This window comes from Neoarius graeffei, chromosome 20 (genome assembly GCF_027579695.1).
Source record: "Neoarius graeffei isolate fNeoGra1 chromosome 20, fNeoGra1.pri, whole genome shotgun sequence".
NCBI classification, from domain to species: Eukaryota; Metazoa; Chordata; class Actinopteri; order Siluriformes; family Ariidae; genus Neoarius; species Neoarius graeffei.
The window spans coordinates 61,806,176-61,819,109 of NC_083588.1; the positions used below are offsets into that span (position 1 = coordinate 61,806,176).

Sequence of the window (12,934 nt, forward strand, 5' to 3'; positions counted from 1 at the left end):
CAATCTAAATGTATTTCTATAGCACTTTTAACATTAATGATTACAAAACAGCTTTGCAGAAATCTTTAATGGTCAGAGAAGCAGCCTTGTGATCAAAAGGTTGCAGGTTTGATTCCCTGGACCAGCAAGAATGGCTGAAGTGCCCTTGAGCAAGACACCTAACCCCCAACTGCTCCCCAGACTGCTCTGGGTATGTTGTACAGATAAGAGTGTCTGCTAAATGCTATTAATGTAATGTAGATTTATTCCACAAGGGATAGTGACAATGTAAAACTCCCTGAGAAGACATGAGGAAGAAGCCTTGGCTCAAAATGGAACCCGTCCTGTTCTTGGTGATGTCGGATGGTGCCATTATAAATCATTACAGCAGGCTATACAGGTATAGAAGAGTAAACAGTGCGAAGTATAATCGTTTGCCAGCAAAAGTCAAACAGCACTAATGCAGTATGTTAAACTGGATGCTAGTGATGTCACATCCGCTCCATCTCTTATTTTAACCTCAGAGTAAATGTAATTAAGAAATTGGAAACTTGACCGGGCGGAATGGTGGTGTAGTGGTTAGCGCTGTCGCCTCACAGCAAGAAGGTTCTGGGTTCGGGCCCAGTAGCCGACAGGGGCCTTTCTTTGCGGAGTTTGTATGTTCTTCCCATGTCCGCGTGGGTTTCCTCCGGGTGCTCCGGTTTCCCCCACAGTCCAGAGACATGCAGGTTAGGTTAACTGGTGACTCTAAATTGACTGTAGGTGTGAATGTGAGTGTGAATGGTTGTTTGTCTCTATGTGTCAGCCCTGTGATGTACCATACCCCGCCTCTCGCCCATAGTCAGCTGGGATATGCTCCAGCTTGCCCGCGACCCTGCACAAGATAAGCGGTTATGGATGGAAACTTGACCCACTCAAGCTGAGCCAGGATTTTCACTTACTTGTTGTTGTTGTTGTTGTTGTTGTATGAGTGTTTAAGTGAATGTGTCAAGCTGTCTCTCTCTGGGTCAGTGCGAGGAGAAGCTCAGTGTTTGTCATGCAATAGGCCTCATGACGGTAATCTGTATGAACACTATCTGTCATTCGGTAACATTATCCATGTTCAGTAATGGACATGTGGCTGTCTTTCTGTCCATCACACAAAACCAGACAGACAGACACACAGTTGAAACAAGCAAACGGAGATTAAATAGGTTTTACTCAAAGTGGGGAGGATTTGGGGTTTCCGGCTTTTGTGCAAATCCTGAAAGCCAGAAGAAAGAAAAGATTTGATATAATCTCTCAATCACACTGAGCATCCTGTGGGTTTCATGATGCCAAGTTATAAATTAGAGGGATTCTGGTATGTTGCTATATTATTGACTTAGTCGCTGTTAATATTTCACTTTATTGCGTATTGTTGTGTATAAGCTAAATCCTCTTGGAAAAAAAACCCCAATAATAATTGTAAAAATGTAACAAATGTAAATATTTTTTCCTTAATTTTTACAAGACTATATAACTCTTAGGCACCCTATTACTTTTTTAGTACAAAGTTATATTTTTATTTGATGACTTCGACATTATCGAGTCATTTTAGATTTCCAAACATTAGTTTTCCAGCACAAAATTAAATGGTACAGAAAAATGTTTGTACGTCAGTAAAGAAAGCAGCATGTTGCATAAGAGACCACTTTTCAGACATAAAGCATAACAAAGGTTTTTGGGTTTTGCTGCACAAATAAGAAGCAAGTGTAACAGTTGAAGTCTGCAGAAGAACCACGTCTGGTTCTGGAAGATGCCGTGGAAAACTTACGGCTCATTTCCTTATTAAACTGCACTCATTGTACCTGAGACTAAGCAAAGGGTCGTCGTACTAAATATTGACTGTTTCATTTATTACTGTTATTCTGCTTTTTAAAAATATATATTTTCTTTTAGTGCAGAAACATTTCATTTCATTATTTCTGAAGGCATATTTGCTCTACAGCATTACGTTGCACATGCCTAATGCTTTTGTACTATATGGAAGATTGGAGAAAGACCAGGCAATGCTTTTCCACTCTTCAACCATCCAGTTTTGGTGTGTTTGTGCCCACTGTAGCCTGTGAAAGACCAGGAATCCATCTGCCTCAAGTCTTGTGCCCTTTGAGATGCTTTTCTGCTCACTACAGCTGTATAGAGTGGTGATTTGAACTTCTGTAGCCTTTCTATCAGAATATTAATGGTCAGCCTTTATACTCTCTTATAGTATGTTCAGATTGGAGATTTTTTACATTCATGCAATAAAATACCAATATTTTTTTTTTTGCCATATTAAAATGTTAATCTGAGCTAAAACTTGGTGATGATGATGATGATGTGTGTGTGTGTGTGTGTGTATGTGGGATTAGAGGGACTGGAGCATGTTGAGCATGAGAGGAGCTTTACCCTGCACACAGTGACAGGACACACACTAATTCATGCGAGATGTCCATGTTTTCCGTCATGTTTAAAGGAGCTGTCATCATAAGCAGGTAAAGAAAGAAAGATTTCTCTTGTTTGAGGTTATAGTTTATTAAAAGAGACATGCGTGTGAACACAGCTTTGCAGTAAGCACTGGTGTTTAAACACTGGGAAATATATATATATATGAAAATGTGCTTTATAGTTGTGTGAACATTCAGAAATTGATTTACAGACGTGTGATATATCTAATTTAAATTTAAAACTGTGTAAATATAGCTTTTGTTATTCAGAAGTGACTGTTTTTGTGACTTTCCTCAAAACTAACGGTTACTTCAGACCTTATCCATAGGTGGCAACATATAGAGAACCAGTTTTGTGTTAAAAATGCGCAAAAAAAAAAAAGATTTCAAACTTAAATTCAGCCAAAGTGCAATTAATAAAAATATGATGAACGGAATCGAATTTTTATTGACTTATCTTACGTGGTGATTTATCTAACGGCATAACAATGAGTTGGATTGTACATTTATGCTACAGTTGCTCTAACGTCTCCTGGCGGATCAGTGTATATGTGACTGCGCGAATGTTGCGCAGCCCAAAGTTCACAGTGCTGTTACAGAGCTTGAATATTCATAATATATTTACATTAAATGCTAATTTTAAAAAAATGTAAATCTCTGGCTATTAATCATATAAATTGCATAAATTTAACCACACAAAGGCTTAACATCCCATATGCTTTAACATCTCAGCTTTTATTTCTGTATTTGTATATTTTTTCCTGTATTATTCAGCTTAATTCTTTAAAAAAATGTTTTTCTATAAAAATTATTTCCTTTTTTTGGTTTGTTTTTTAAATCAGAAAATACCAGCAGTGCATTTATATAGTGAATAAAATTCACTGTATGGGGGAATGGGTCTAACTCAAAGCTAGAAATACAGATACAGCCACCGAGGAACTCTGCAATGAAATCACTCTAGAAAACAAATAAATAAACAAACAAACAGTTCAAAGATGTTTGTGAGTGACTTACAGTAGCCTACAATATAGGAGACACTGACAGAACCAGTCAAAACTTTGGACACGCGTCCTCATTCAAAGGTTTGTCTGTATTTTGTATTTTCTACATTATAGAACGATAGTGAAGACATCAAAACTATGAAATAACATCTGGAACATATATGGAATTATGTGGTAAACAAAAAAAAGTGTTAAAAAACAAAAGATGTTTGATATTTTAGATTCTTCGAAGTAGCCTGTGTTTACCTTGATGGTGCTTTGCACACTATTGTCATTATCTTAACCAGCTTCATGAGGGAGTCACCTGGAATGCTTTTCAGTTAACAGATGTGTCTTATCAAAAGTTAATTAGTGGACGAGTTTCTTGCCTTCTTGGTGTGTTTGAGATCAAACAATAAATAGCAAATAATAAAATTACTATCAGTAAATAGCCCTATTCCATACCACAACTGTAGTAATCCAAATTACACGTAAAGAGAAACGACATCCGTCATTACTTTAAGACATGAAGTGGCTTTTAATTAATAAAAATAAAGAAAAAACATTGAATTAGAAGATGCGTCCAAACTTTTGACTGCTATTGTATACTTGTGTCAAATAGAAGATGGATAATTAACAGTTATTCCATGAAATCGAGTCGTACACAAGCTGAAAGCCGACGAGGCGCTTAACACCGAGTCGGCTATAAGTCATGTGTGACGAGATTGAGTGGAATAACTGTTTTATTCTATCCACATTCACTGGATTTTAAGAAACAGAGCATTTTTATTTTTATTTTTTGCAAATTTGATAAATAAAAACTTTATACAAAATGTCTGACAAAATCATTTCCGCTTAGAATGTAAACAAACCGGCGAAGTGAGTAGCAGTTTGTGAAAAATGCGCTAATAATAATAATTCTTGAAAAATAAAAAAAGATATGTTCTTACCATCAAATACTTTCATTCCATATTTCGTTGCCTTTTTTTGTATTTTTTGGGGTTTTGTTTTTGAATAGAGTTTTTATTTCGTCCTCGGTTGATTCAACAACACGCGCCGCCATTTTGTTTTTCTCTACTCACGGTATATGAGCTGATAGCCTAGTAGTAGAGTACCCAATCAGAGCACATGATTGCTCATATCCAGTGAATGTGGATAGAATAATAGGGGATAATACTGTATTTTCACACACTCAGTGGTGGAATGTAACTAAATACGTACTCATGTACTATACTGTACTCTACTGTACTTCAGTACAAATTTGAAGTACCTGTATTTTACTTGAGTATTTCCATTTTAGGCAACTTTATATTTCTACTCTGCTACATCTCAGAGGCAAATACTGTACTTTTTACTCCACTATATTTGTCTGACGGCTTTAGCTACTAGTTACGTGCAAATGTTATGATTTAATTTAAATGTTTGTGATAAACTGAAGGATTAAGTGTTCCTTTATGGGTTGAGAGAATTCTCCTACTTCGTAAATTGAAAAATTATTTAATAACCCCCTTGAATTCATTGTAAAATGCATTGTCACAAAGATGAAAACAGGGCTGTTTTTCTGAGCTCATGAAAAGCTGACTTTTTAGAGATACGTGGTCCTCACAGATCAGTGATGCTACAAACATTGGATGATCTTATAGAATATGATGCTTAGCTGTAGATTAAACTATCCAACAGTATGGAAAGTGATTAAAATCAGCTCAACCTTAAAAATCTACATACAAATAAAGTAAAATACAACATACACATTAGTGCAGCGGTAATATTCATCCAAAAACGTCGTGTATAATAGTAAAACACTGACAGGGACCATTTTACTGGTCAATGTGTACTTATACTTTTGATACTTAAGAGCATTCATTATCTCTCTAGCCGCTTTATCCTGTTCTACAGGGTCGCAGGCAAGCTGGAGCCTATCCCAGCTGACTACGGGCGAGAGGCGGGGTACACCCTGGACAAGTCGCCAGGTCATCACAGGGCTGACACATAGACACAGACAACCATTCACACTCACATTCACACCTACGCTCAATTTAGAGTCACCAGTTAACCTAACCTGCATGTCTTTGGACTGTGGGGGAAACCGGAGCACCCGGAGGAAACCCACGCGGACACGGGGAGAACATGCAAACTCCGCACAGAAAGGCCCTCGCCGGCCACGGGGCTCGAACCCGGAACCTTCTTGCTGTGAGGCGACAGCGCTAACCACTACACCACCGTGCCGCCTACTTTAAGAACATTTATACAAATAATACTTACATACTTTTACTTTAGTAAGGTTTTGAATGCAGGACTTTTAATTGCAGTGGTGTATTTTCACAGTGGAATCAGTACTTTTACTTGAGTAAAGGATCTGAATACTTATTCCACTGCTGCATGCAGTTAACAATATTATCACAATATTTTTGTTTTTAATCAGTCTACTGTATGTGCCTGACTTACTGGCAGGTGTCACCCACAGACTGTTCCTGGATCAGTGACTTGCCGATTTTGTAATGCGTTTCAGTTTCTTATTTGTCTCTTTCTCAGTTAACCTTTGGTTTGTGGACTTTGAGTGAATATATTTGTGACAAGCTGTAGTTAATATTCATCTTCAGTAAGCACTTTTCCCTGGTCATTGTTGCAATGGATCTGGTGTCAATCCAGGGAACACTAGGCCAGAGGCAGGAACACACCCTCAATGGGATGCTACTTCATTACAGGGCATCACACACACACACACACACACACACACACACACACACACACACACACACACACACACACACACACACACATTTTGCATACTACTGGTTTCTGTGGGGATCTGGTGGGGATGGAGGTGCATACATGTCAACCTTTGGTCAATCAAACCTGTATAACCAACCTCCAAAATCCATATTTCCCTTATAAAATCCGTATAAGATGCAAATTAAAATAATTTACCTAAAATTTGAATGATAATTAACAATGATATATCCAAGTTAGGGCGGCACGGTGGTGTAGTGGTTAGCGCCGTCGCCTCACAGCAAGAAGGTCCGGGTTCGAGCCCCGTGGCCAGCGAGGGCCTTTCTGTGCGGAGTTTGCATGTTCTCCCCGTGTCCGCGTGGGTTTCCTCCGGGTGCTCCGGTTTCCCCCACAGTCCAAAGACATGCAGGTTAGGTTAACTGGTGACTCTAAATTGAGCGTAGGTGTGAATGTGAGTGTGAATGGTTGTCTGTGTCTATGTGTCAGCCCTGTGATGACCTGGCGACTTGTCCAGGGTGTACCCCGCCTTTCGCCTGTAGTCAGCTGGGATAGGCTTCAGCTTGCCTGTGACCCTGTAGAAGGATAAAGCGGCTAGAGATAATGAGATGAGATGAGATATCCAAGTTACTTTTTATTCAATATTAATAACAATAAACCTTCAGAATGAATACAAAGCTCCAATGTTCGACAAAAACACAAAGTGTCACTCTAATGTTCTGAATTGTACTCCATGACAGCTTTTTTTAGCACTCCGCACCAATACCTCACTAGGCTGCATGTCACAGCAAGTGTCTGTGTTGATCTTGCCGGAGTGCCCATTCAGAATCTTTTCAGTCGCTGTTGAAAGTCGCTCAGGTGGAAATACGCGTTTCAGACAAAATGTTACTTCCCGGTTGGCGGGATTCTCGCAATGCGGTGTGCACATGATCAAAAGTGGAACGAAGTCTCGCTACCACAAGATAACGCGCAATTTCATAAGACTCTTTACTGGCTGTTTGTGCTTTCTGTGGTGTACAGTACATTTGTAAATGTTATGCGCTCTTTTATCATCGTGGGAATTGATTATAGCTGTAAATAAATATTGAAGTTTTTTTAAAGAGTCCGTATAACTTTATTTGTACGCCCGTATACTACGTTTATTGAATCAAATCTGTATAAAATACGGACATTCCGTATAGGTTGACATGTATGGAGGTGGTTCCTGGTGGCAGTAGACATGGCGCCAGAGGGGAAGGATATTGGACACTGTTCAGAGATTTTTTTTAAATTACTTTACACGAATAAAGATTTCTCTGCAATATAGCAAGAGTAAATTTTTCTCCAACCTCTCTCTCTCTCTTTGTGTGTCCAGGACGCTGATGGGACCATATGGAGTAGATCGAGCAGTGCATTTGATGCAGTTTTCAGACTGTGAGAATGGATTAGGTGAGAATATTTGGAAAAACAGACATTAGTGTGGTTCCTCGCCATGTATTGATGAACAAGACCGATGTGACAAACTGAATGAATGGAATACACACTGATCAGCTAGAACATTAAAACCACTGACAAGTGAAGTGAATCACATTGATTATCTCATTACAATGGCACCTGCCAAGGGGTGGGATATATTAGGCAGCAAGAGAACAGTCAGTTCTTGAAGTTGATGTGATGGAAGCAGGAAAAATGGGCAAGTGTAAGGATTTAGTTGATTTTGACAAAGGCCAAATTTTGGTGGCTAGAAAACTGGGATAGAGCATTTCCAAAACAGCAGGTCTTGTGGGTGTTCCCGGTATGTAGTGGTTAGTAACTACCAAAAGTGGTCCAAGGAAGGATAACCAGTGAACCAGTGACAGGGTCATGGGCACCCAAGGCTCACTGGTGTGTGTCGGAAGTGAAGACTGGCCTGTCTGGTCTAGTTCTACAGAAGAGATACTGTTGCACAAATTGCTGAAAAAGTTAATGCTGACTATGTTAGAAGGTTGTTAGAACACAGTGCATTGCAGCTTGCTACATATGGGGCTGTGTAGCTGCAAAGCAGCCAGAGTGCCCATACTGACCCCTGTCCACTGCCAAAAGCACCTACAAAAGGCATGTGAGCATCAGAACTGGACCATGGAGCAATAGAAGAAGGTGGCCTGGTTTCATGAATCATGTGGACGACCGGGTGTTTGTGTGTCGATTACCTGGGGAAGACATAATGCAGTGATTACTATGGGAAGAATGGCAGAGGCAGTGTGATGCACTGGGTAATGTTCTGTTGGGAAACCTTGGGTCCTGGTATTCTTGTGGATGTTACTTTGACACGTACCACCTACTTAAACATTGTTGCAGACCAAGTAAACCCCTTCATGGCAATGGTAATCTCTAATGGCAGTGGCCTCTTTCAGCAGGATTGCAAAAATTGTTCAGGAACAAGACAGAGTTATAGGTGTTGACTTGGCCTCCAACTTCCCCAGATCTCAGTCCAATCAAGCATCTGTGGTATGTCCTGGACAAACAAATCCAATCCATGGAGGCCCACCTTGCAACTTACAGGACTTAAAGGATCTGCTGCTAACGTCTTGGTAACATATACCACAGCACACCTTCAGAGGTCTTGTAGAGTCCATGCCTCAAAATTTCAGAGCTCTTTTGGTTGCAAACGTGGGATCTACACAATATTCGGCAGGTGATTTTAATGTTATGGCTGATCAGTGTATATACAAAGTGATTGAAGGTCCAAACAAAAAATAAAGTTTTCATACACAGTCCATATTTTCTATGACAGCATTCATTTTTTCTGACCAAAACCACTTGAACACACCCCATGTTATAATCACAACCTCCGAACTTTGACACGTACCACCTACTTAAACATTGTTGCAGACCAAGTAAACCCCTTCACACAAACTTCCAAAAAGGACGTGAGCAGGGATAACTGATGGGAATCAAGGGATTCTTGGAATTGGAGTTCCCAGAGAACAGAAAATTTGTGAAAAAAGATTAAAAGTAAACAGAAATAATCACAGCTATAATACTTTATGAATATTCTTTATAGAGTTATGAATATATTTATATATAATGTCCACATACACAATATGGCCAAAAGTATGTGGACACCCCAAATTTCACGTCCATATGCGTGTGGTCCAAACTGTTGTCACAAAATTGGAAGCACACAATTGCATAGAATGTCTTTGTATGCTGTAGCATTACAGTTTCCCTTCACTGGAATTACTAAGAGGTCCAAACCTGTTCCAGCACGACAATGCCCTTGTATAAAAAAAACAAGCTCCATGAAGACTTGGTTTGCCAAGGTTGGAGAGGAAGAACTTGAGTGGCCTGCACAGAGCCCTGACCTCAACCCCACTGAACACCTTTCCAATGAACTGGAACACCAACTGTACACCAGGCCTCCTCACCCAACATCAGTGCCTGACCTCACTAATGCTCTTGTGGCTGAATGAGCACAAATGCCCACAGCTATGCTCCAAAATCTAGTGGAATTTCCAAAAGAGTGGAGGTTATTATAAGAAGGAGGACTAGACCTGAAATGAGATGTTCAACAAGCACATATGGATGTGAAGATCATTTGTCCGCAAACCTTTGGCCATATATTGTATCTGTACCAAGAACTGTTTTTATTTCATCCATCTTACAGTGCATGTGGGGCTCTACAACATTACACACTGTAGTTATTTTGACTCTCTCTCACACACACACACACACACACACACACACACACACACACACACACACACACACACACACACACACACACACACAATTTTAAGCCTGCAGGCTTGCATTCTCTTTGTTGCATTTATACTGAGCTCTGTGAGGCAGCACTAAGCTTCTTAACAATGTTCTGCTTACAGCACACACTCAGTCCATCAACATCACTGTGTATTAAACCCACGGCAGTCACATACACTGATGCACTTCGAAAGCAGAATGCATTATGCAACATCAAACACACTGTCAGAGAGAAACATTTTAGCTTTTACGGTGTGTGCTTACAGTTTAATTATGCTTAAAGGGGGAAATTTGTCAAGACTGAATAATACACTGGTGTTAGGAATATAAACTAGTGTATTCATGCTAGTCTGTGTTTCCTGAAGAGTAACAGAGGACCATTTTGCATTAACCTGTCCCATCATGCACCACAGAACAAAACAGAAGAGAGCAGATATGACAGAACTGATATGAAAACTGATGGCGTTGGTTAAAAAAGTAAATTACACAGTGAACACTGTTGAGCGATTTCGCCAGAGAGCAATAAACACGGTTCCTCACTATTACTTACGTCATTTTTAACATCATGTGAAGTGAACGTAATGAACTGACTTACAAGTCTGTTCTAATCACTATTGCACAGTAAACAGTATTAGGGAACCAGTTAATATCTGTATTCGGTTAGCGCATACGATTTGAGACACAGCTTACACCTGGATTCTATATAATCAGTTTCTGTATTTATTTGCAATTAAAACTAATATATAAAATAGGCTTGTGTTGAAAGTGGTACCTGGAGGTTGGGGGTGGGGATGGGTTGGGGGCACTGGGGTAGCCAATAAACCCACCTGCCCCAGTACTGTCTCTGCCTGGATGATGTACTAGAATCTCCTACCATTTAAATAGCAGAAGTGGCGGAGTCATCAGAGTTTGCTATAGTTTGAACATTTCAAAATGGCTACCATGTGACAGGCCATGGAGCTATTCTGAAATATGTTTTGGACCCCACTAACGCATTATATACAATAGTGCATAGTTTCAGCCATAGTTTAAGTCAATTATATGTAATAGGTGATAATACTGATGTTTTAGCTGTGTTTGTTATTGGGAACTGACCAACACAACACATGCCACTGACTAAACTCACACACAGGTAGTTATATCCACTATTTCAAGACACTTTGCAAATCCCTTTTTTTTCCTTTTTCAGGTATCAAAGTCATTGGTGGTGTGAAGGAAGTAACAGGAGAGGAGTTTGGAGTTTACGTGAAGAGGATCTTACCAGGTGGCCTTGCCTCCATTGATGGTACGTTATTACTGCTGTTATTCATTTGCATACGGCAACCATGGCCTCAAGGTTAGCGAAGCAGCCTTGGGCCCAGAAGGTCACTAGTTCGAGGCATTGGACTGGGAGAAAAATCCATGGCTGAAGTGCCCTTGAGCAAGACACCTAACCCCCAGCTGCTCCCCAGACGCTGGGTATGTGTGTGTGTGCTCATTGTACGTTGCTCTAGATAAGAGCATCCGCTAAATGCCTGTAATGTAGTGTATTTGTTTGGTATTTAGACTGAAGTCAGTTGAGTCAAACATACCATGCTTTGGACATTATTGCACTCTGTGTTTAGTCTTGCCAGATGTATCTCATGAGGGATTTCATAGTCACCCAAGAAGTCCTCAGTATGTGGTTTTGAACACATCCAGACACTGCTTCACAAAGAAAAGTCGCTAGACAAGTGAACAGTAGTAGCTAATTGCCGGTCTTTGGTTGCAGTTTGGAGATCTTTTATTGGACTCAGAGGTATGTTAAACACACACAGTGAGGATTTAATACTGAAATTACTCATTCAGACCACATACTTCAGAAGTTATGTGAGAGTTGTGCACACAGGGTGGAGTTTGACTAAAACAGAGATGTGTCTCAGTTACATGCTATTCTGAGAAATAAACTGAATGAAAAATGGCCTCAGTGAGGCTGTAGCTCATCGCGGCCACTGTTGTTGTGTGTGAGTTTGAAATCCGATCAATCCTGTAGGAGGAGTAGCGATTTTTGTGAAATTGCACAAGACCCCCGTGTAGCTGCATCCATGGCAGGTGGTGTCACCTGGTGAACAATTCTTGTTGGAATATGTCTTTAGAGTCTTCTGGGTGAGTTTCAGTGAAAACATCCCAGCAGTTTACGAAGAGTAGCGTTTAATGTGACGAGTCACCCAAAATTTTCAAACACCCATAAAATGTTAAATATGACAGGTGGCGCCACTGTCTTGACAACGTTTATACACACCAGCCTGGGGAACTTTCCATATGAGTTTGATCAAAATCTGATCACTCCTGTAGGAGGAGTAGTGATTTTCATGAAATTGCACGTGCCCTCTCTGTAGCCTCATCCATGGTAGGTGGCACCACCTGGTGAACAATTCTTGTTGGAATATGTCTTTAGAGTCTTCTGGGTGAGTTTCAGTGAAAACGTCACAGCAGTTTACGAAGAGTAGCGTTTAATGCGACGAGTCACCCAAAAATTTCAGACGCCCATAAAATCGTAAATATGGCAGGTGGCGCCACCGTCTTGACAACTGTTATGCACACCCACCTGGGGAACATCGTATGTAAGTTTGATTGAAATCCGATTAATCCTGTAGGAAGAGTAGCGATTTTTGTAAATTGTGGACGGACCACGACGACGGGCGATGGACAGATGATGCGTGATCACATAAGCTCATCTGGCCTGGCCTGTGGCTGGATAAGCTAAAAATAAACAAGTGCGTAACCCTACTCTGAACCTGAGAAACTTTCACTGACATAAGTTTTGAACTTGCGTCATCAAATCTAAGTACGGATCATTGCCCATGGGTAGATTGCTTGAAGGTGTTGTGTTTGTTCATCTGATCTATAGTTTGTTTGCTCTGCTGTTTCAGAGGAGGCAGGCAGAATTACACACACGCATGACACAACTGAGAACAAACTATCAAATAAAACAGATTCTTATGACCGTGTAGTGTTTAAAGGGCATGTCCTTAACGGCTAGACACTGCGAATCCTTAGAGTGCTCTCTTTCCCTTTTCGGCTCTAAAAATAAGCAAACTGATGTTGAACGGTTGTGACATG

General features: G+C 40.2%; 1 protein-coding gene across 1 annotated transcript in view; it reads left to right on the forward strand.

Moving 5' to 3' along the window:
- si:dkeyp-72e1.9 (syntaxin-binding protein 4) overlaps positions 1-12,934 on the forward strand; it is a 49,695-nt gene that overhangs the window by 5,331 nt on the left and 31,430 nt on the right. The window contains exons 2-3 of the mRNA XM_060902679.1: positions 7,488-7,561; positions 11,043-11,138. Coding sequence (XP_060758662.1) covers positions 7,495-7,561; positions 11,043-11,138 — 163 coding nt within the window. The 5' untranslated portion in view covers positions 7,488-7,494. The remainder of the gene's footprint in view (positions 1-7,487; positions 7,562-11,042; positions 11,139-12,934) is intronic.